The 23,165-nt window shown below is 38.5% G+C and overlaps 2 protein-coding genes and 1 pseudogene across 2 annotated transcripts; 2 read left to right on the forward strand and 1 right to left on the reverse strand.

Moving 5' to 3' along the window:
- Positions 1-5,402: 5,402 nt before the first annotated feature.
- Positions 5,403-6,424, forward strand: LOC110335857 (olfactory receptor 1G1-like). Its single transcript, XM_021218243.1, has one exon. The coding sequence runs from the start codon at positions 5,469-5,471 to the stop codon at positions 6,396-6,398; it is 930 nt and encodes a 309-aa protein (XP_021073902.1). The 5' UTR covers positions 5,403-5,468; the 3' UTR covers positions 6,399-6,424.
- A 12,283-nt stretch (positions 6,425-18,707) lies between these two features.
- Positions 18,708-19,731, forward strand: LOC110335898 (olfactory receptor 1G1-like). Its single transcript, XM_021218327.1, has one exon. It carries the CDS (start codon positions 18,743-18,745, stop codon positions 19,703-19,705), a length of 963 nt encoding a protein of 320 aa, XP_021073986.1. The 5' UTR covers positions 18,708-18,742; the 3' UTR covers positions 19,706-19,731.
- A 1,460-nt stretch (positions 19,732-21,191) lies between these two features.
- The window catches only part of LOC110336026, an 8,091-nt pseudogene continuing 6,117 nt past the window's right edge, over positions 21,192-23,165 (reverse strand).

Raw genomic sequence — 23,165 nt, forward strand, 5'->3', positions numbered from 1 at the left:
TTTTTTTTTTTTTTTTTTTTTTTTTTTTTTAATTTGGTTTTTTGAGTCAGGGATTTTCTGTGTAGCCTTGGCTGTCCTGGAACTCACTTAGATAGTCACTGGAGCTCCCTTTTCTCCTCCTTTTGTCCTTTGTAGACCATGGAGTAAGAATCTCTTCCATCACTCTCCTCCTGTTATAATATTTGCCTGTAATGACAAGACCAAGAAACAATGCCCTCAAACCTCAAAAAATGTAAACGTCTTATTTCTTCTTCTCCTCTATCCCTCCTCCTGTCCTGCTCCTCTTCCTTCTCTTCTTCATCCTTCTCTTCTTAACCTGCATAGGATACTAACTTACTGTCATTTTCTCTACAATAATTCCCCTAGATTACCACAGACCCTGTTCAGTATCATATTCATAGATCTGTCTGTGGGCATGAAAGGAAGAATCCTGAATCCAAATGCCAGTGGAGAAGAAAGAACTAGAAAATGAATTTTTTAAAATTTCAGAATATTCAAAGAACTGACAAAAGTAAATGCATTTTAATTAGCCTATATTATCTAAAACAAATTATGTTGCTTGCAGCTAGGAACATACCATGAAAATCTAAAATTCCCTATACAATGATTCACTCTCCATCTTATCTATACATACAGAATATGGAACTAAAATGAGTTATAGCACATCTTATTTAGATTGATTTGTTATGTTGTAAAAGCTTCTCTGTCATGGGCACACCTTCTCCTTGAAGAAAAGAATCATTCACACTTTCTATTTAAATATCTCTTGCCTTTTATGACCTGGACCAGTAGCCCCTTCTTCAGTGATGGTTTCCTAAGGGGAAGGACCAGGGATGAAAAAATATAGAAGACAAGAAGTTGAGATGGAGAGATTTTTTTATGAGCAAATTGCTCAAGATAAGTAAGTTTATTAGGAATTACAGCTTTTTTATACAGCAGGCAAGGCAAAAATGGCACAGATTCATTAGAAAGCTACCACAGAATGGGACAAAATCAGCCAGAAGCTAATTAAGCAATGTTGCATAAGGAAAATCCAAAATGTCTCGAGGACTTCACAAAGGAGCACACAGCAGTCTTGGGACTGATGACCACAGTTCTTCTAGGGAGAAAATACAACTCCAGAATGGACCTTGCCACATCTGTCTTTGGGCAGTAACTAGTGTTCCCTTGTCCTTCCATTAGAGCCTCTGAGAAAGCCTTGGAATGACTTGGCTTCCAATGTTTTAAACTCTATATAATTCAGTAGCTTATGCACAGCTCATAAAGCTACTGAAGCTAATATCTAAGTCCTTGAAACTAATGTCTAAGTCTCTGACTCATCGCTTCCATGGATTATTGTTTCCCTAGGATGCCTCCTATGCCATACATTAGATAAAGTTTACACATTTTCTTCCTGTTAATATGATCAATTTGATTCTTAAACTCGGTCATTATCCTAAAAGGATAGAAAAAATAGGATGATTACTGGAACCTCACAGTTCTAGCAGGTATCTGTATGTACCCAGAAGACACAAAACTTTATTTTCTCGTGATCTTGGGAGTGCACCAGATATTCTCTATATTAACAACCTCTGGACATCTTTATTAGAGAGAAAAGTACATTTTTAATAATTTTACATATTGTCTTGTGGTCCCAAATAGTTAGATATGATTCCAAGCTGACTTTAATGAGGTATTCATGAACTGTGATATTGACTGACAAATACATCAAAAAATTAATGAGAAATAACTAGGGGAATGGAACAAGAATTCTCATTTAGATAGAATTAGGTTTGAAATGCTACTAGAATCTAAGGGTAGATGATTAATGAGTATGACACATGTTTGAATCTATATTTATAACAGTGCAATTTAAAACTCTTACATCAGTTAGAGTTTTAGAGGCCAAGGAATATTATGGCTACATGTACACTATTCAAGTTTTCGTTAGTTAAGAAAGTAGACCAATGACTAGAAATAGAACGTGAGTTGTAAATATCTTTCTGTTTTCATATCTGAATCATGGTTAATATTTTATGGCTGATTAGTGTTTTTATTTTTCCAACATATCTACAGGCAAAATCTCAATGGAAAGTTATTACAAATTTGTCACTAATGAGTAACTTTGGGAACTGAATCTCCAATGTCAAGAGAGAATATTTTTATAGGCAAAACTTTTCTGATCCCAAGAGAGGTAATAGTCTTAGACTTCTAGACTCCATTATCTCTACTCTTATATACAGTCTCATCAATGAATGCAAAGGGCAGGATGCTTTTAGGTCTAAGAACATTGGGCAAAGTGGATGTTTCTAAGTTCATCACTGATTGGTGGATATTAGAGAAGTCAGAAGGTAAGTGTGAAATATGGTACTTTATGAAGTATTAGGTCATATTTCATACTGGAGCATAGAAGACGTAGTATAGCACATCTTTCCATTTGTATGTTAGTTTCCAAAGCTGCATATAAATAAATCCACATAAAAGAAAACATGTTTTACAGTAGAAGTGCTTCTATGAAGAAATATATATATTTAAGGAGAAAAAATCCAGAATTGAAAAATTAAGAGTGATTTGTTTTACAGATATCTAAAGCATGAATTTGGAAATAGAAGAGAAATACAGAAGATGAGTTTAAAAGTAATTTAAAACAGGAGGAGAAACCAGATTAGGAGACTGAGGATGAGTCAGAGAAATCACTGGAAACTAATAGAGTATTATAGGTTCCTTGAAAGTCAGACCAAAAAAGGGGTAGATCTACATTGTCCATCCATTCTTCTCATAAAATAATGAGTAAAACCAAATTAAGAAGAAAATACAATGAAGAAAAATACTGCTGAGGTCTGAAAAAGAGAAATCATAAAAAGAAAGAAGAAAAGAAAGAATATAAAATTTGACTAAGTGTTGGAGTACCCTGTCAGCTTACTTCTTGTTAGTGCATAATATATTTTTCTCTACAATTTTAAAATATTCTCTCATTTTCTTAGTGGGTTTTCAAATACATTAAAGAATGGTTTTGAGACAGAGTCATATTTTTCTTATTCTGACTGTCCTTTTCCAGGTCATAGGAAGACAACTTCTAGAATACCTACATATCCTGAAGACCAGTAATTATCCTTAAAGAAGGCGTGTATTCTTTGACCTTTTTAACAGAAATTATGGCCTCTACTCTCAGGAAATTTACATTTAAATGAAAACACATTATATATTACAGGATCTAGAAAATTCCTTCAGACAATATCAATGTAAGCACCAGATCATCCTATCTATATATTTAAGAAGAGATAAGATATAAAAGGTAAGGTATTCAATAACAGTTTAATGGTGGATAAGAAGAAAAAATTACAACATAGTGTTGAAACCCTGGTAAATTTTGATTAAAGATGAAGAATTATCAGGTGAGAGGAACTATGACAATTAATGAATGTTAACAAGAGCACATGATATCAGAAGTGAGAATTAGAAAAACTATGGATGACCAGTCAGAAAGACAAGATTGTGGAACAGGTGGGCAGAAGCACACCTAGGAGTTCCCAGTAACCAGGCACAGTACAGTATATGTATAAATTTTTTTAAAAAAATTATTAGATATTTTCTTTATTTACATTTCAAATGTTATCCCATTTCTTAGTTTCCCCTTCAAAAATACCCTATCTCTTTCCTTCCCTCCCCCTGGGGCATAGAGCCTTCACAGGACCAAGGGTCTCTCCTCCCATTGATGACCAACTAGGCCATCCTCTGCTACATATACAGCTAGAGCCACAAGTTCCACCATGTGTTTTCTTTGATTGGTGGTATATGTAATTTAAAAGAGGAGACACTAGAGCAATAGAGTCAAGGCAAAACTGAAATGTTTGCAGCTTGAATTATAGTAATCTGTATGAGTCTTATCATTTATTCTCTTGATACAATGAGCTTTGATTGAATTGATGATAAAATTTCAGCAAGGGGCTGAAATGAGGAAGATTTTGTGAAGAACAATGTTATAACACTGTTTCCAGATGTGGGAATGAATGTTGTATCAGTGTGTTCAAATCACACTAGTAGGACAATGCTGGAGGAGAGGTGTTTCTTTCCTGAAATACTAAAACGAGCCACAGAAGGAGATAATGCAGTGCCCACTTCTGCCTCTAATATCTACTAGTCAACTATCCATTTCATAACAATTATTTGCTGTTTTTTTTAATGCCAAGCATTAGTCATATTTTGAAGAGGAAAATCAGATTTTGTTCTGCTCAATCAAAATATGTCTCATTTCCTTGTAAAGGAGGCAGATACTAACTTAAAACCTTACTAAATATCTAAACAAAATATATATGGTAACATCATCCATATGACAATTGTGGTAATCTATGACTGTGCAAGGTAGTTTTTCCAATCAAAGAAGCATAAGACTTCCTAAGAGAGAAACTGAGTTGGCAAAGATAAACCCTATGGTTTGAATCTATATATTATTTTTCAGAGTCATGCCACAGATCATTGAGGTATTGAAATTAGAGAAACTGAGACTGACTGTGGTGCAACTTTCGGTTGTCTTTTAGATTATGTGAATACACAATGATTAGAAACTACTGGCTTAAAAAGAGTTACCAGAGCCACAGATGCCTACTTCCCACATTGTCCTGTGTGTTTCTCTCTGCTGTTTCAGATTTTATCAACAGGGATTCTTCTATCTTTTACTTGACCTTTGATCAAAAATTAATCTTTTTTCATTAATTAGTTTGTAATATAATGTTGGAAACAGAAGCTAAGACAGAAAATTCATTCTGAGAAATGTGAATGTTGACTGTCAAAAATTCATTGAATGTGGACACCAAGGCATAATTGAGTTGATTAAGCAGTCAAAATACTAGTCCCTTATAAGCTCAAGGACTTATACTAGAGTCTTATAAACTCCAGGACTTATAAGGTTTCATACAAATTTTGATTTCCAAATAACTTCTTTTAAATAAAGAAGTAACATGATTCTCTTTTTTGAAGGAACTCCCTTGGAAGCACTAAAAACGCATTAGTTGAGGCAATAGTGGTTATAGTAGGTCACCCAGTACAACAAGAGTACTGTACTTTGTCTGCAGGATCTGAAACCAGAGAGGTGACTCCATAGATGGACTGTAACATTTACTGAAATACAACTGTGAACAAAGCAGGAAGCTATTTCCGAATATAAAACCTCTGTCTTCAAAGGAATCACAGTCAAACAGATTTACAGGAAAGTGGTTATTCAATCAAGAAACACAATGGTGAAATAGCTTAGCTTTCACCTACAGAATTCCAGAGAAGCACTCAACAAGTTGTCTTTATGTCTCCCTAGGGAGCCATTTTTAATGAACTCCAAGACTTGTACCTCCCTTTGCTATTATAGCTTCCATTGCTCAATTTATGCCATGAGGGAGACCGTTTTCCAAGGGACCAGGTCTGGGTTGGTGCCAATTCTTGCCTGCAGTGAGAGAATTGTCTTCATACCAATTTCTTCTTGAAAAACAAGACCCATAATGAATTGCAGTCAAGCTCCTGACTTTATCCTGTTGGGACTTTCCAGTGACCCAGAGAAATGGCAGCCCTTCTTTAACATTTTCCTAGTTCTCTACTTGTTGGGCCTTTTAGGGAACCTGCTACTTTTATTAGCTATTGGTGCTGATGTTTACCTCCATACCCCCATGTATTTTTTCCTCAGTCAGCTCTCACTCGTGGATTTTTGCTTCATCACCACCACAGCCCCTAAAATGCTGGAGGCTCTGTGGACTGGAGATGGATCAATCTCATTCTCTGGATGCCTGACTCAGTTTTACTTCTTTGCTGTTTTTGCAGTCATGGACAACCTGCTTCTGGCAGTCATGGCTATTGACCGTTATGCTGCTATCTGCCACCCACTTTTCTACCCACTTCTAATGACTCCTTGGAGATGCGAAGTTCTTGCCAGTGGGTCATGGGGAATAGCTCATTGTGTGTCTCTCTTCTATACCTTATTGCTCTCTCAGTTATATTATCATACCAATCAAGGGATACCTCATTTTTTCTGTGATTCTAGGCCACTCTTACTGCTTTCCTGCTCAGACACTCACTTCAGTGAGGTCCTGATGATGACTTTGTCTGGAGTTTTGGGAATGAGTTCAGTTCTCTGCATTGTAAGTTCTTATGGTTGTATTTTTTATGTTGTGGCTAGGGTTCCATCAGCACAGGGGAAAAGGAAAGCGCTGGCCACATGCAGTTCCCACCTCTCTGTAGTCCTCCTTTTCTATAACACAGTCTTTGCTACCTACCTGAAGCCTCCATCTACTTCTCACTCCTCTGGGGAGGTGGTAGCAGCTATTATGTATACCTTGGTTACTCCCACTCTAAACCCCTTCGTTTATAGTCTGAGAAATAAGGATGTTAAGAGTTCATTGAGAAGAATTCTGAACATTGAGAAGTCTCAGTACTAAGGATCATCACTCAGGAAGGATCACAACCCACATCACTACCACACATGCAAAATGTATCAGTTAACACCCTTGCTCAGGGGGAAATTACATGATGACTATAGTTAATCTTCAGTTTTAACTTGACTAGATTTGAAATTTCCCTGAACATAATACTTTGGATGTTTCTATGAAGGTATCTCTGGCGAGATTTCACCAAGAAAGAAAGATCCATTTGAATATGTATGGCACCATCTGTTCCACAGAATTATCCTAGGCTGACAAATGGAAAAATTAAAAACCTATCTTACTCTCATTATTCATCTGTTTTTGATTGTTGACCACAGATGCAATATAGCCCTCCACCCCACTCTCCTGCCTTGCTCTTCTTATTCTGATGTATGGTATTGTTCAAATTATGAATAAAATGATACTTTCATTCTTATATTGCTTGTCAGGTGTTTTGTCACACAAGACAAGTAACAAAATAATGTACTGGAAAGAATAATATGTTGGGTTTGATATTCTTTAATTTGCTTTCTTATACTCATATTCCTGATGCATGTATATCCATTTCAATCACTATAATCATTGGGTAATTTAAAGAATTTTTCCAGTGGTCTAATAACAACAGCCTGCTGATATCCTTATAGTTTTTGCTAAATCTCCTATTCTGGAGAGCTAGTGAATTAAAGTATTTCTGTCTTTTTCTTATATCTTTCCTAGAGCTGAACATGGATACCACTGATAAATCATGTTAAAGGTAGCTTTAGTTTTCACAGAACTTAAATCACTAGTAAGGAGTCAGGAAGCTGATGAGTCTGATAGAAATCTATGTCAATAGGAGTAGGATCAGAAAGAATATGATTTTATTCTATCTTTTAATGTAGAGTATATTACAATATTCTTTTAAAAATGATTTATTATTGCTGTCATTGTATGTATATTTATACAATTACATGTGACATATGTTTATGTGGGAAATTAAATTATAAGTTTCATCATTAAATTTTCATGCTCAAACCAAATACACTCAATAAGAAAGAACAGTTAAAATGTCATATTGCAATAACATATATGAACTTTGTTCTAGATTTGTTTGTGTTGGTGTCTTGTTTCTACAATTTTATTTTCATTAATCATTCACATACAGCAATGGGCTACAGAGTGGCACTCCGGTACATGTCTTCACTGTGTGATGGTTAACAGGCTACAGGATGATAACCTATTATATATATTCACTATGTGATGATCAAACCAGAGCACTGTTTATGTTGTATGCAGTAAACAACTCACAATAATTTGCATAATCTTTTAAACTAACATCTAAAAATTGTTTAACTGTCATCTTCCCCTGGGCATAGCTCTTAAGACCTAAAGTGGAATTTGAGAAAGGACATAATTACTCCATCTCCAACCCATTGTGGGAGACTTTTCAATCAAGACACTGACAGTTAAATAGAAAATCTTCATTGCCCTCCACATTTCAGTTGGTTTGTAGTAGAGATGCCTTCATAGTGCCTGCTGCACCTCCTGGTTCCTCAAGGTGTAGATGACATTGTTGAAGATAGGGATGACTACTGTGTAGAGCAGTGCAATGACCTTGGAGAGGAGCAGAGGGCACAATGTACAAGACCATGAGTGATCTTGTTGTGTCCATGAATGTGGACACCACAGCTAGGTGAGAGGAGCATGTGGAGAAGGCCTTGTTCCTTCTGGTTTTAGAACACAGTCACTACAATCTGAGCACAGGTGATCAGAACCAGTCCAAAGGGGACAGTCAGGAAGGCAACAAAGAGAACAACAGTAGTCACCTGGACCAGTCCAGTATCTGAGCAAGCCAGGAACAGCTATGGTGGGAAATCATAGTAAAAGTGATGAATTTATTTAGGAACACAGAACCTCAGCTGGGCCATCAGAGCAACAACTAATCCATCTACCATGAAGCCAGTCTGTGACCCAAACCCTAGGCCCTATTGGGGCCCCATCAAAAGTGGGTATCATAGGTGGTGACAGATTGTGAGGTAGTGATCATATACCATCACAACCAGTAGGAAATATTTCTATCCACAGAGCCAAGGATGAAGGACTGGAGGAAGCAATTGGTCAGTATAGCCAGACTTTTTGCCTACTTTATGAGTTCCTTTACTAGTGACATTTTCCTGCCTCCATCCAGTTCCCTGGTTGAATCTCAACTTGATAACCATTTTTCTTTGAATATTATAGTTACATACACACATATGTATTTATATGTGTAAATATGTACATATGTTTACACACACACACACACACACACATATATATATATATATATATATATATATATATATATATATATATATATATAAAATCTGCTATATCATATATATTTTTTTTTCAGGGCTGACCACCCTGCATTGGAAAACCAATGATTGAATTTATTCATGGGAGACTCTAATTCTTCTTCCTCCAGCACTTATCAGCTGTCCATAATTCTTTGTCTATGGGTGGGACCCCACACAAATTTCCCCCTTGCACATGAATATTGCAGCTGCTCCTGTCTTGTTTATGAAGCCATTTCTAGCAGACACTTTTTCATAACAGAGCACCTGGTATTCTCGCTCTTACAATCTTTTCACCTCCTTCTGAGATATTTGTTGAACCATAGAGATAGGAGCTGTGATGTAGATGTATCCATTGGAACTGGGATCCCTGTGATCAGTTGATTTCTGTTCTGTGTTCAATTGTGGTATTTTGTGATGATCTCTGCAGTATTTTGAATATGCTTGTCCCAAAGAGTAACACAATTGGGAGGTGTGGCCTTGTTAGAGTACATGTGTGGCCTTGTTTTAGGAACTGTGTCACTGTGGAGGTGAGCCTTGAGACCCTCCTTCTAGCTGTCTGTAAGACATCTTTGGTTTGCCTCCAGAACAAGATGTAGAACTCTCAGGTCTACCAGCACCATGCCTATTTGGGTGTTGTCATGCCTCCCACCATGATGAAAATGGATTGAACCTCTGAACCTATAAGCCAACCCCAATTAAATGTTGAAAGCTGATGTCTGAATATCTTATCTGGTCTGCAGTATAGGCTGGAATCTCAAAGAATTATGCTCTAATGCCAGTGGTAGGATACACTTTCAAGCATTTCAAAATCTACCTCCAGTGACACACCTTCTCCAACAAGGTCCTTCTCCTTCTCCTCTTTCTCCTTCTCCTCTTCCTCCTCCTCCTCTTTATCCTATTCCTCTTCCTCCTACACCCAATCCATCTTCTTTTCTTCTCCTTCTCCTATTCAGGAGTTTCTCTGTATAGCCCTGGATAGCTTGGAAATAGCTCTGTAGACCATGTTTTCCTTGAACTGAGTGAGGGCTTTGCATGCCTCTGCCTCCTGATTGCTGTGATTAAAGTTATGCAATGCCACCAGTAGGCCAAGGCTTACTATCTTTATCCTTCTCAAATAATTCTGATAGGCTGGGGATTTGGGGACAAAGCCAAGAAGGTATGGGGTAAAAGATCCCCTCCCTTCTCTTCTGACTGGGAGCCCATGCTTGCAAAAGCCCTCACAGAACATTGGACAAAGCCAGCTCTTCGTTCCATTTTCCAAAGTGCTTAACTGGATACAAGGCCATCCTATAGCACCATAAAATCCTCACTTACTAAGGAATAACACCAGTACCTTGCCATCATGTCATTGCCTCCCTCCCCTCCCCTACAAAAAGTCCCTAACCAGTTCAGTTATGAGACTTCACTGACCTCCTGAGAATGCAGGGAACCCATCTGAGAGCTGCTCCTAATAAGCCTGACTTTATATGTTAATTTGGCTCAGTTCAATGTATTAAGTAGGTTTATTACCAGTTCTACCATCTGTGGACCAATATTGAAATGTTTGAGCATATTCAAAAATTTGGGCTATTCTTACTCAAACTACCACATTCCACTCCATGGAGCCCATAGTCTTGTGGCCATATCATAATATCATAATATCATAATTTCAAAAGTTTCCATAGTCTATCACAGTCTTGACACGGTTTAAAATTCACCTATGCAAGGTCTCTTCTGACACTTGAGGCAATCTTATTTGTAACCCCACATAAAATCAAAATAAAAAGCAAATGACATATTTGAAATCCTGAAGAATTAAAATTACTAAAGTAAAAAAAAAATCCATACAAAATAGAATTTAACCCATCACTGTATTTCAGATAGCTGCTGAAATAAAACTGTTAGTCCCCAGGGTTCAGTCTTTGCTCCCTTTCTTATCTTAGTCATGCCCTGGGTGGTTTCATCAATGCTCAGGACATTACATGCATATAACTCACATGGCATTATGGTCCAAATCTCTTTCTACCCCTGGCAATCAAGGGTAGAGGAGATGACTTCATAGAAGCCTATGGAAGATGCCACACAGTCTGCTCTCTAGCCATCTCCTGACTCATCCATAACAAACTCAGTGCATTACACGTGGGGTTTGTAAGTTTTCATGTTTTATTTCCTTTAAAATTTATAAAATTTCACTTTTAATGACACAAACCACACCTTATAAACTGAAGGTAAAAAATAAAGCTATATCTGCATCGTTATTTTCAATAGGGAAGTAAAAAGTTGCTCATAGAAAGCTAAAGTTCCAGCCGGGCGTGGTGGTGCACTCCTTTAATCCCAGCACTCAGGAGGCAGAGGCAGGCGGATTTCTGAGTTCGAGGCCAGCCTGGTCTACAAAGTGAGTTCCAGGACATCCAGGGCTAAACAGAGAAACCCTGTCTCGAAAAACAAACAAACAAACAAACAAGAAAGAAAGAAAGAAAGAAAGAAAGAAAGAAAGAAAGAAAGAAAGAAAGAAAAAGAAAGAAAGAAAGAAAGAAAAAGAAAGAAAGAAAGAAAGAAAAGAAAGCTAAAGTTCCACAAGGGATGAAGAAATTCCAGATCCCCCATGTGGTACAGGTGAGACAGGGAGGAGACAGGTATGGGGAACAGACTTAGTCCTGAGGGTTAGTCTGAGCTGCTCACGTTGTCACCCTGTGCTGACAGGAGACAGCATGAGATGACAATTACAGAAAGAGAAACTGGAGGAGTTGGATTCATAGTAAAGAAGGAGAGATCTGAACACATCCTGTAAGACTCAGTCCCATACAAGGCAGTTCTTTTACACTGGGAATAGAAGATATTCAGACTATTCCCTGTGAGTGGTGATACTCTAAAGAACTCAATTCCAAATGTTCCAACTGTTAGAGTCCCCATAACCCAGGAATCTATCTGTCTAAGCACATGCCACAGATTAGGCCCTGCAAGTTCTTACCCTTCTAGATGGTGAGAGAATCATCAGAGCCTTAATCACTGTTCCTGCCTGTGGTAGAATACATGAGATGTGATCAGATCCCACATGATAGGATGATGAAGAAGTTATAAACTGGCTATGTTCCCCAATGGGCTTCTGTCTACTCTATCCCATACTAGGGATCATATCTAACCATACATACTGGCAGTCTTACTGTAACTGCTCCTTCTTTTACCCCTGGAAAGAAAACAGTGGATAAGAGGCCAGGAAGGCAGCAGGTCCTTGAAAGTCTATGAAAAAAAACTTAATCCTAGCCCAAAGGAAGCTACTAGAAGTAGGACTGCCAACTCAGAGAAGGAGGTGAAAACCTGGTAAGACATGAAGGAGCTTTCTAGACGGTCTGTTCTCAGCAATGGCCTTCCACTTTGATTATAGCCTTTATTTTCTATGTTCCCATGCACAGTAGGTTGTCAGCACAGAGACTCAGGGAAGGTGAGCATTTGTTCATGATATTGCTTTCTAGTTCATGTTGCTCATGAAACTACATCAGTGTGACTTTCATTAGTGTACCCTAGTGCTTGTATATGCAGATATGTATGCTATTACCTACTTTATGGGACAAAGTGGCTTCTATGATTTTTTTTCCACTTTAAGAAAGCATATCTTTAAAACATAAGTAAATGTCTTGGCATGAATTAAAAAAAAAATATTTTCCCAGAATTGTAATTCTGGAATTTTGATCTCTTAAGATTTAATTATTTGGGATTTAGATGTAAATTGTTTAAATTGTGTAATTTAAGTCTTTATGAGGTGGGTTCACATCTATAATTCAAGTACCAGGGAGGCAGACACAGAAGGATGCCTGGAGTTTAATGGCTAGCTGTTCTAACCAAATTATTAAGATCCTATCTCAAGAAAAGACTGAAAGGATAGAAGAAGACACACAATACTGATACCTGGCTTACACATACACACACACATATGCCTACATACATACACACAGATACACACAAGCACACACATGTACACACATGCACACACATATTCACATGCATACAAATGCATATACACATATATACACAGACACCTACACACATGCGCTGAACACATAGCTGAACACACATTATACACATAAGCACCTACATTTAACACTCATAAACAGATGTAGGTTGGGGTGATATCTTTACTTATTAAAAGTGGTTCCTAGTTGTTCCTTATACCTGTTCACTGCAGAGTCTTCCTTTCCATTTTGCAGGCTCTTTGGAACAACTCCAGGCACCCTCACTCTACATAGACCCTAAACTATTCTGCTGCATGATCTAACTCTAACTTGAGCTTGATGATCTGAGCTACCATGTCTGCTGAAGTCCAGGAGTTCAGGTCCTCATTCTGGGTGATGTAATCTGAGACATCATAGGCAGTCTGGTATTGTGTTCCAAGAAGGCACATATCTGGCCCTAGTTGCAGGCAATCATCTCCTGCAGGATGTGAGAGCCTGGTAGCAACCTGTCAGGCTCGGTTTGCTACCCCACCCTGCTCTGCTCACTCACAGGATTTGGACCTAAATTGAAAGTGAAACTGGTTCAGGGTTTCTGAGGACTCTAAGGCCTTCCTCCGCACATTGAACCTGGGACCAGTGGCTACTCAGGCTAGGCAGTTGAAACCTTTGGAGACCAAGCCAGCCCTGGGGTCACTCACCTCCTTCACTCTGGTTGTAGTATCAGAGCAGGGTCCAAAGGTATGCTCTGGGCCTTTGTGCAATGCTCTTGGGTCTGAGTTTCAGCTCTTTCCAATATTCTGTTCCTTCCTTCCCCATCCACGGTTCACATGGATCCATCCTCAGAATCTACTCATCGCTATCAAAATGCTGAAACTGTGTGTTGTCCACACAGTCAATGAAAATGTACTGTGCCGGCTCCTTACCAGAGAGAGGTCCCAGTCCCGCCGGGGTCTCTCTGGGGCTGGGCAGGATGGAGAGTTTCTTGTTGAAGCAAGAACTTAACTTTATGGCATCAGCCTCTTGCTTATATGTTTGGAACATAGGGAGGGGGATTTTTGGTGGGGTAAGATGACATAGGAGGCTGGGAAGAGTGACAGAGGGTGTGGAGTGACTGACGGGGCCAATGGCAAAGCTCTACATCAGCAACCATGGGGGAGAAGCAGGGAAACAGGTCTTGCTGAGTCACCGCTATATGGGAGTGACTGAGACAGTTCTCAAAACTTGAGCCAGGCTTAGGCTCTCCCACAAGGCTGCAGAAACTTGAGCCAGGCTCAGGTTTGTCTTAAAGGCCCAAACAAGGGCCAAAATGGAGCCCAACAGCACTGGGCCTCCCCAGGGCCCAGACATGTCAGGGCAGTGTGGAAATAGTGAAGTAAATGTGAGCCTCAGGGAGGCACAGGGTGACATCAAGGCCCTTCTCTGAGAACACCAGACAAAGGCACTTTGTCTGGGTGGGAGTGGGGGTGAGTCAGGGCAAGGCTCAGAGTTGCAGACTGGAAGGAAGATGGGGCTCTAGCCAATCTGCCCCTGGCAAAGCTGCAGACTAGGAGAAAAATGGGGCTCTGGCAAGACAGATATTGGCTGAGCTCTGTGGAGCTACCAGCTGGGACAGGTATTGGGGTAGGGATTTCACCCGTGTCCCTGGTTATGGCAGACCTCCTGGGAAACAGGCAGACTGTGGGGAATGGGAGAGGGGCAGGTGTGCCACATCTGTCTCAGGTGGAATTGGAGACCAGAAGGAAGACAGGGCTGCAGCAGAGCTGATAGGTCCTGCATATGCTGGGATCTGTGGGGGTCCCAGGTGGAACAAGTATTGGGGCAGGTTCTCACCTGTGTCCCTGGATGTGGCAGACCTCCTGGAAGACAGGCAATCTGTGTCCTGCTTAAGGCAGACTTCCTTGGAAGACAGGCAGACTGTTGGGTATGGGAGAGGGGCAGACATGCCTCATCTGCCCTGGATGGAGTTGTTTGACTTTCAAATAACATGGGAGCCATTGGAGGGCTTAGAGCATTAGACACAGGTAGCAGTAATCCTGGATGGGTTTTAAGAGCAGTAATACTTGGACATGAATGGAAATAGTATCATTCTAACACTCCATTTGTATTTTATCGTTACTAGGAAATTCATTGGGAAAATTGTTTTTTCTACCAGTCACTTCTGATAGCAATGAATTAATAAAATGATTGACCATTTTAATTCTTCTACCCAACTTTTGTATGGTATAGGAATATTGCAAAGATTTGAAAAAGTGTGTGTGTTTATGCATGTATATGTATATATAGATATACATATATATATATATATACATATATATATATATATATATATATATGTGTGTGTGTGTGTGTGTGTGTGTATGTGTATTCCAATTTAAAAATTCTCCAATGATCATATGCTTTGTTGAAGGACACAATGTGAAACTATTCTTAGAATAACTGACTGTAGAATTGGTGAAATTTCTACTTCATAACCATTATTTGACTAGGTTTCCTTGTGTGGCACACATTAGAAAAGATTTACACATTTTCTTCTTGTTAGTCTTATCAGACTAATTTGACTCAAATTCAGTCCAGTTACTAAGAGGATAGACTATATAAGATAATTACTGGAACATCACAATGCTAACAGGTGTCTATACCCAGGGAAATAGAAACATTATTCTCTCATGATCTTGGAAATGGACCAGCTCTTCTATATATTACCAACCTCTGGACATGTTTATTAAAGTGCAAATGTACTTTTACTAATTTCACATGTTGTCTTGGTGGCCCCAAACAGTTAAATGTTTCATAGCTGACTTCAATGAATGGTACTTGTAGAGCTATTTATGAATTGTGAAAATCGTCTTTAAATATAATAAAAATTGAATGAGAATTAATTAGAAGAATGGAACAAGAATTCGTATTTAGATAGAGTTAGGTTTGCAATGCTGTCAGAATCTTATCGTAGACAATTAATGAATAGTACATATATTTGGATTTATACTTATTTAGAAAAGTGCAATTTAAAACTCATACATCAGTTGGAGTGGGCCTAACTAGAGGCCAGAAAATATTATGGGCTCATGTACACTATTAAAATTTTCCTTAGTTAAGAAGGTAGATCTATGACTAGAAATAGACTATGAGTTGTAAATATCTCTCTGCTTTCACATCTGAATTATGGCCAAAATTTATGGCTGTTTGGTGATTTTATTCTTCAAATACTCTTCAGGAAAAATTCTCAATGGAAAGTTATTACATATTTTCCACTAATGAGTAACTTTGGGAACTGAATCTCCAAGGTCAAGAAAGAACTTTTTTTCTGTAAGCAAAGCTTTTCTGATCCCAAGAGAGATAATACAGAGTACAAAGACTCCATCATCTCTACTCTCATATATGGTCTCAGCAATGAATGCAAGGGCAAGATGCTTATAGGTCTAAGACCATTGGGCAAAGTGGATGTTTCTAAGTTCATCATTGATTAGTGGATATTAGAGAAATCAGAAGGTAAGTATGAAATGTGGTATTTTATGGAGTTTAGGTCATATTTCAGACTGGAACATTGAAGATGTAGTATAGGACATCATTTCATTTGTATGTTTGTTTCCAAGGTTGCATGTAAATAATCCCACATAAAAGAAAGCATGTATCACAGTAAAAATACTTCTATGAAGTAACTATGTTATATATATATATATATATATATATATATATATATATATATATGCATATATCACACATACACACATTTGGGGAAAAATTCTGAATTGAAAACTTGAACAGGGTGATTTGTTTACATATATAAGAAGCATGAAACTGTAACTAAAGAGAGATAAAAAAAGATAAGTTTTAAAGTAACATAAAATATGAGGAGCAACCAGATTAGGAGTCTATGAATGAGTCAGAGAGATCACTAGAAACCAGGAAAGTATTATAGGTACCTTGAAAGTCAGACAAAAGTTTTGAAGTGAAAACAGAGTTTTCAATTGAGCTGTGTCTTGAGAAATCAAATAATAACTTGCCTGGAATTTAAACCTGACATTGATGAGAGTTACTTTGTGAAATACAAGCATAAATGTTTCCTTTAAGAGAGTTCAACAACAATTTGAACTAACCAGTACCCCCCAGAGCTCCCTGGGTCTAAACCACCAATCAAAGAAAACTCATGGTGGGACTCATGGCTCTAGCTACATATGTAGCAGAGGATGGGAGGAGAGACCCTTGGTCCTGTGGAGGTTCTATACCTCAGTATAGGAGGAATGCCAAGGTCAGGAAGCTGATAGGTCCAGTTTAAAAGTGGATAAGATGATAAAATTAAAGCATAGTTTTGAAGCCCTGGTCAAATTTGACTAAAGATGAAGAAGTTCCTTATGTGAGAGGATCTATGGTGATTAATGTTAACAAGAGTGCATGATATCTGGAGTGAGAATTAGAAAAATTATGGAAAACCAGCCATAAATAAGACTGGATAGCTATGGCTGGGACAGATGGGCAGAGGCATATTCCAGTAAGCAGGCACAGTACAATATATGTAATTAATGGGAAGAAGAGACACTAGAGGTATATGAGTAATAGAACCAAGGCAAAACTGAAATGTTTGTGATTTGAATAATAGTAACTACAGTGCAATGAATGTAGCCAGTTATACTGTTGATGCAATAAGCTTTGACTGAATTGATGAGAAAATGTCCAGTTAAGCTAAGAAAAGGTAACTAAGGGGCTGAAATGTAGAAGAGTTTGTAGAGAACAGTGTTCTAACACTTTACATATGTGGGAATGAGAGACGTGGAGGCAGCATGTGTTCAAGTCACACCAGCAGGACAACACCTGGAGAAGTGTTTCGTTCTTGAAATAATAAATGAATGGGAAAATACAGTGCCCACTTCATGATCAGTATTTACTATTTTTTATGTCAAGCACTAGGCATACCTTGAAGCGTAAATTCAGATTCATCTGTTCTCCATTATAATATGTCTCATTTCCTTGTGAAAGGGAGCAAATACTAAATGCCTTGATATATATTTCAACAAAATAAATATAGTTGTATCTTCCATAACACAAGATGGTAATCTATGATGGGGCAAGTAAATCTGGCAATCAAAGAAGCATAAGACTTCTTTGGAATGAAACTGAGACTACAAAGATAGATCCCATGGTTTGAAACCATGTATAATCTCTTTCAAGCATATCACAGCTCACTGAGGTACTGAAACAGTGGAAACTGAGTCTCACTGTAGTGGAATCTTTGGTTGTCTTTTTGATTAGGTAGATTAAGAAGAGTTACCAGAAGTCACAGATGCACACTTCCCATATCGTCCTGTGTGTTATTGCTCTCTGCTGTCCATCAGAGAGTTTCTTCTTTTACTCGACATTTGATTCAAAATGAATCATTTTTCATTAATTAGTTTGTAATATTATGTTAGAAACAGAAATTGACCAAGATATAAAATGGTATTGAGAAGTGTGAGTGAATCTTGTTGATAGCTCATTCAACGTGGGTAGTGAGGCATGATAGAGTTTATGAGGCATTCCCAGTTCAAAATACTTACAGTCTTAGAAGACACGCAAGAACTTATACAATTTCATAAAAGTTATGTTTATCCAGGTAACTTGTTTTAAACAAATAAGTAACATGATTTTATTTTTTTGAAGGAACTTCCTTGGCAGCATTGTGAACAATGCATCATTTGAGGTTAAGTGGTCACAGTAAGTCACTCAGGAAAATAGCAGTACTGTACTTTGTCTGATGAAGCTGCAACTAGAGTGGTGACACTATGGATGGACAGGAACATTTATTGAAATCCCACTGTCAGCAAAGCATTAAGCTATGTACTAAGATACAGTCTCTGCCTTCAAAGGAATCACAGCCAAACAGATACACAGGAAAGTGGTTATTCAATCAAGTAAAACAATGGGTAAATAGCATAGTTTTCACCTAGAGAATTCCTGGAAGCCACTCAGCAAATTGTCTTTATGTCTCCCTAGGGAGACATTTTTAATGAACTCCAAGTCTTATTCCTCCCTTTGCTGTTCTAGATTCTGCTACTAAATATAGGCTTTGAGGAAGACCCCTTGACAAGGGACCAGGTCTAGGTTGGTGCCAATTCTTGCCTGCAGTGAGAGAATTGTCTTTATGCCAATTTCATCTTCAATAATAAGACCTAAGATGAACTGCAGTCAGGCTCCAGGCTTTATCCTCTTGGGACTGTCCAGTGACCCAGAGAAGTGGCAGCCCTTCTTTAGCATCTTCCTAGGTCTCTACTTGCTGGGACTTTTAGGGAACCTGCTACTTCTGTTAGCTATTGGTGCTGATGTCCACCTCCATACCCCCATGTATTTCTTCCTCAGTCAGCTCTCACTTGTGGATCTTTGCTTCATCACCACCACAGCTCCTAAAACACTGGAGACATTGTGGACTGGAGATGGATCAATCTCATTCTCTGGATGCCTGTCTCAGTTGTACTTCTTTGGTGTTTTTGCAGATATGGATAACCTGCTTCTGGCAGTCATGGCTATTGACCGTTATGCTGCTATCTGCCACCCACTCCTCTACCCACTTCTCATGACTCCTTGTAGATGTGAAGTTCTGGTCAGTGGGTCATGGGGAATAGCTCATTGTGTGTCTCTGTTCTATACCTTATTGCTCTCTCAGTTATATTTTCATACCAATCAAGAGATTCCTCATTTTTTCTGTGATTGTAGGCCACTCTTACTGCTTTCCTGCTCAGACACTCAACTCAATGAGGTCCTGATGATGGCTTTGGCTGGAGTTTTGGGAGTCAGTGCAGTTCTCTGCATTGTAAGTTCTTATGGTTGTATTTTTTATGCTGTGGCTAGGGTTCCATCAGCACAGGGAAAAAGGAAAGCCCTGGCCACATGCAGTTCCCACCTCTCTGTAGTCCTCCTTTTCTACAGCACAGTCTTTGCTACCTACCTGAAGCCTCCATCTACTTCTCACTCCTCTGGGGAGGTGGTAGCTGCTGTTATGTATACCTTGGTTACTCCCACTCTAAACCCCTTCATTTATAGTCTGAGAAATAAGGATGTTAAGAGTTCATTGAGAAGAATTCTGAACATCGAGAAGTCTCAGTACTAAGGATCATTACTCAGGAAGGATCACAACCCACATCTCTACCACACATGCAAAATGTGTCAGTTAACACTGTTGCTCAGGGGAAAATTACATGATGGCTATAGTTAATCTTCAGTTTTAACTTGACTAGATTTGAAATTTCACTGAACATATACTTTGGATGCTTCGATGAAAGTATCTCTGGAGAGATTTCACCAAGAAAGAAAGATCCATTTAAATATGTATGGTACCATCTGTTCCATAGAATTATCCTAGACTGACAAATAGAAAAATTAAAAACCTATCTCACTCTCATTATTCTTCTGTTTTTGATTGTTGACCACAGATGCAATATAGCTCTCCACCCCACTCTCCTGCCTTGCTCTTCTCATCCTGATGTATGGTATTCTTCAAACTATGAATAAAATGATACGTTCATTCTTATATTGCTTGTCAGGTGTTTTGTCACACAAGACAAGTAACAGAATAATGTATTGGAAAGAATAATATGTTGGGTTTGATATTCTTTAATTTGCCTTCTTATACTCATATTCCTGATGCATGTGTACCCATTTCAATCATTACAATCATTGGGTAATTTAAAGAATTTTTACCAGTGGTCTAATAACAACAGCCCACTGATATCCTTATAGTTTTTGCTGAATCTCCTATTCTGGAGAGCTAGTGAATTAAAGTATTTCTGTCTTTTTCTTATATCTTTCCTAGAGCTGAACATGGATACCACTGACAAATCATAAAGGTAGCTTTAGTTTTCACAGAAGTTAAATCACAAGTAAGGAGTCAGGAAGCTGATGAGTCTGAAAGAAATCTATGTCAATAGGAGTAGGATCAGAAAGAATATAGTTTTATTCTATCTTTTAATGTAGAGTATATTACAATATTCTTTTTAAAAGGATTTATTATTACTGCTATTTTATGTATATTTATACAATTACTTATGACATACGTTTATGTGGGAAATTAAATTATAAGTTCCACCATTAAATTTTTATGCTCAAACCAAATACACACAATAAGAAAGAACAGTTCAAATATCATATTGCAATAACATATATGAACTTTGTTCTAGATTTGTTTGTGTTGGTGTCTTGTTTCTATAATTTTATTTTTATTAATCATTCACATACAGCAATGGGCTACAGAGTGGCACTCCAGTACATGTCTTCACTGTGTGATGGTTAACAGGCTACAGGATGATAACCTCTTATATATATTCACTATGTGATGATCAAACCAGAGCACTGTTTATGTTGTATGCAGTAAACAACTCACAATAATTTACATAATCTTTTAAACTAACATCTAAAAATTGTTTAAATATCATCTTTCCCTGGGCATAGCTCTTAAGTCCTAAAGTGGAATTTTGAGAAAGAACATAATTACTCCATCTCCAACCCATTGTGGGAGACTTTTCAATCAAGACACTGACAGTTAAATAGAAAATCTTCATTGCCCTCCACATTTCAGTTGGTTTGCAGTAGAGATGCCTTCATAGTGCCTGCTGCACCTCCTGGTTCCTCAAGGTGTAGATGACATTGTTGAAGATAGGGATGACTACTGTGTAGAGCAGTGCAATGACCTTGGAGAGGAACAGAGGGCACAATGTACAAGACCATGAGTGATCTTGTTGTGTCCATGAATGTGGACACCACAGCTAGGTGAGAGGAGCATGTGGAGAAGGCCTTGGTTCTTCTTTCCCCAGAGAGGACTCTCACCACAGTCACCACAATCTGAATGTAGGAGATCAGAACCTGCCCAAAGGGGATAATCAGGAAGACAACAGAGAGAACACATGTAGTCACCTGGAAAACTTGGGTATCTAACCAAGACAGGATCATCATGGGTGAGAAATTTTATTAAAAGTAATCAATTTTGTTGGGGCCACAGAACCACATCTAGGCCATCAGAACAACAACTAATCCATCTATCATGATGCCAGACAGCCAGGTAGCGAGCACCAACCCCAGGCACCACTGAGGCCCCATGAGAAGTGGGTACTGTAGGGGTAGACAGACTTTAAGGTCGTGGTCAATTTGATAACCATTGTTTTTTTTGAATACTATCATTACACATATAAATATGTATGTGTGTATATAGGTATGTGTTAATAAACACACACATATATATAATTTACTGAGTCCATTTTTGTTGTTTATGTATATATAGCTTTAGGGCTAACTACCCTGCATTGGAAAACCAATGAGTGGATTTATTCCTGAGGGAGTCTAATTCTTCTTCCTCCAGAAGTTATCAGCTGTCCATAGTTCTTTGTCTAGGGATGGAACCCCACAAAAATTTCCCCCTTGTACGTTAATATTGCTGCTGTTCCTGTCTTTTTTATGAAGCCATTTCTAGCAGAAACCTTTTCACAATACACCACTTGGTATTCTGGCTCTTAAAATCTTTTCACCTTCTTCTGAGATGTTTGCTGAACCACAGAGACAGAGACATGAGTTGTGGTGTAGATGTACTCATTGGAGCTTGGATCCTAGTGATTGGTTGATTTCTGTTCTGTGTTTAGTTGTGATTTTCTGTGATGATCTCTGTGGTAGTATGAATATGCTTGGCACAGAGAGTGGCCCTATTAGGAGCTGTGACCTTGTTAGAGTGGGTGTGGCATTGTTGGAGTAGGTGAGGCCTTGCTGGAGGAATTGTGTCACTGTGGGGCTGGGCTTTGAGATTCTTCTATCTTCCCATGAGACAGCTCCAGTTAGCCTTGAGAACAAGATGTAGAACTCTCAGGCACCATATCTCTCTGAATGCTCTTATGCTTCCCACCATGACAATGGACTGAATCTCTGAAACTGTAAGCCAGACTCAGTTAAATGTTGTGTTTTATAAAATTCACCTTGGTTATGGTGTCTCTTCTCAGCAATGGAAACACTAACAGTCTTCTTTTGCTGTTAAAACAGGCTTCTTTGATGAAGGGTTGTAGCTACACTTATCTGTGAATATAAGATAAGATTTAGAAAGTAGTAAGGAATTGTGTTGGTTTTGCAAAGGGCCACAGCAGATTCTTTACTAAGGTCTATGACCTCTCTAGCCCTGGGAAACAGGCTATGTTTCCAATTCAAGGTATGACTTTTCTGCTGATGAGTGGACTTTATGTCCAATTAGACAGCAGTTGGTTGTCACCAACATGTAAGTACCATTTACTGTATTTTTGTATATATCTTTTTCTGTTGGCCTTTTCAGTGCAACAATAAAAAGAGCTGGAGGCTGGAGCTGTGTGAGGAGCAGAATAGGAAGGCAAACCGAGAGCTAAATATTTGGAAAAAGGAGGCAGGGGAGTAGGGTTGAGTTGGGATGAGGAGACTGTTCCCAGAAAAAGGCTAACCCCTTATACATTGCAGATGTCTCTATTTATTCATTATTAAATCCCAAGCAGCACCTGTACTCCCAAGTCTCCCACATTTCTTCTCTCCCTCTCCCTCTCCCTCTCCCTCTCCCTCTCCCTCTCCCT

The sequence above is a fragment of the Mus pahari genome, chromosome 18 (assembly GCF_900095145.1).
Source record: "Mus pahari chromosome 18, PAHARI_EIJ_v1.1, whole genome shotgun sequence".
Taxonomy (NCBI): Eukaryota; Metazoa; Chordata; class Mammalia; order Rodentia; family Muridae; genus Mus; species Mus pahari.

Bases quoted from the DNA above. Each gene is read 5' to 3' on its own strand.
- LOC110335898 (XM_021218327.1), top strand. From the start codon at position 18,743: ATGCCAATTTCATCTTCAATAATAAGACCTAAGATGAACTGCAGTCAG.
- LOC110335857 (XM_021218243.1), top strand. From the start codon at position 5,469: ATGAATTGCAGTCAAGCTCCTGACTTTATCCTGTTGGGACTTTCCAGT.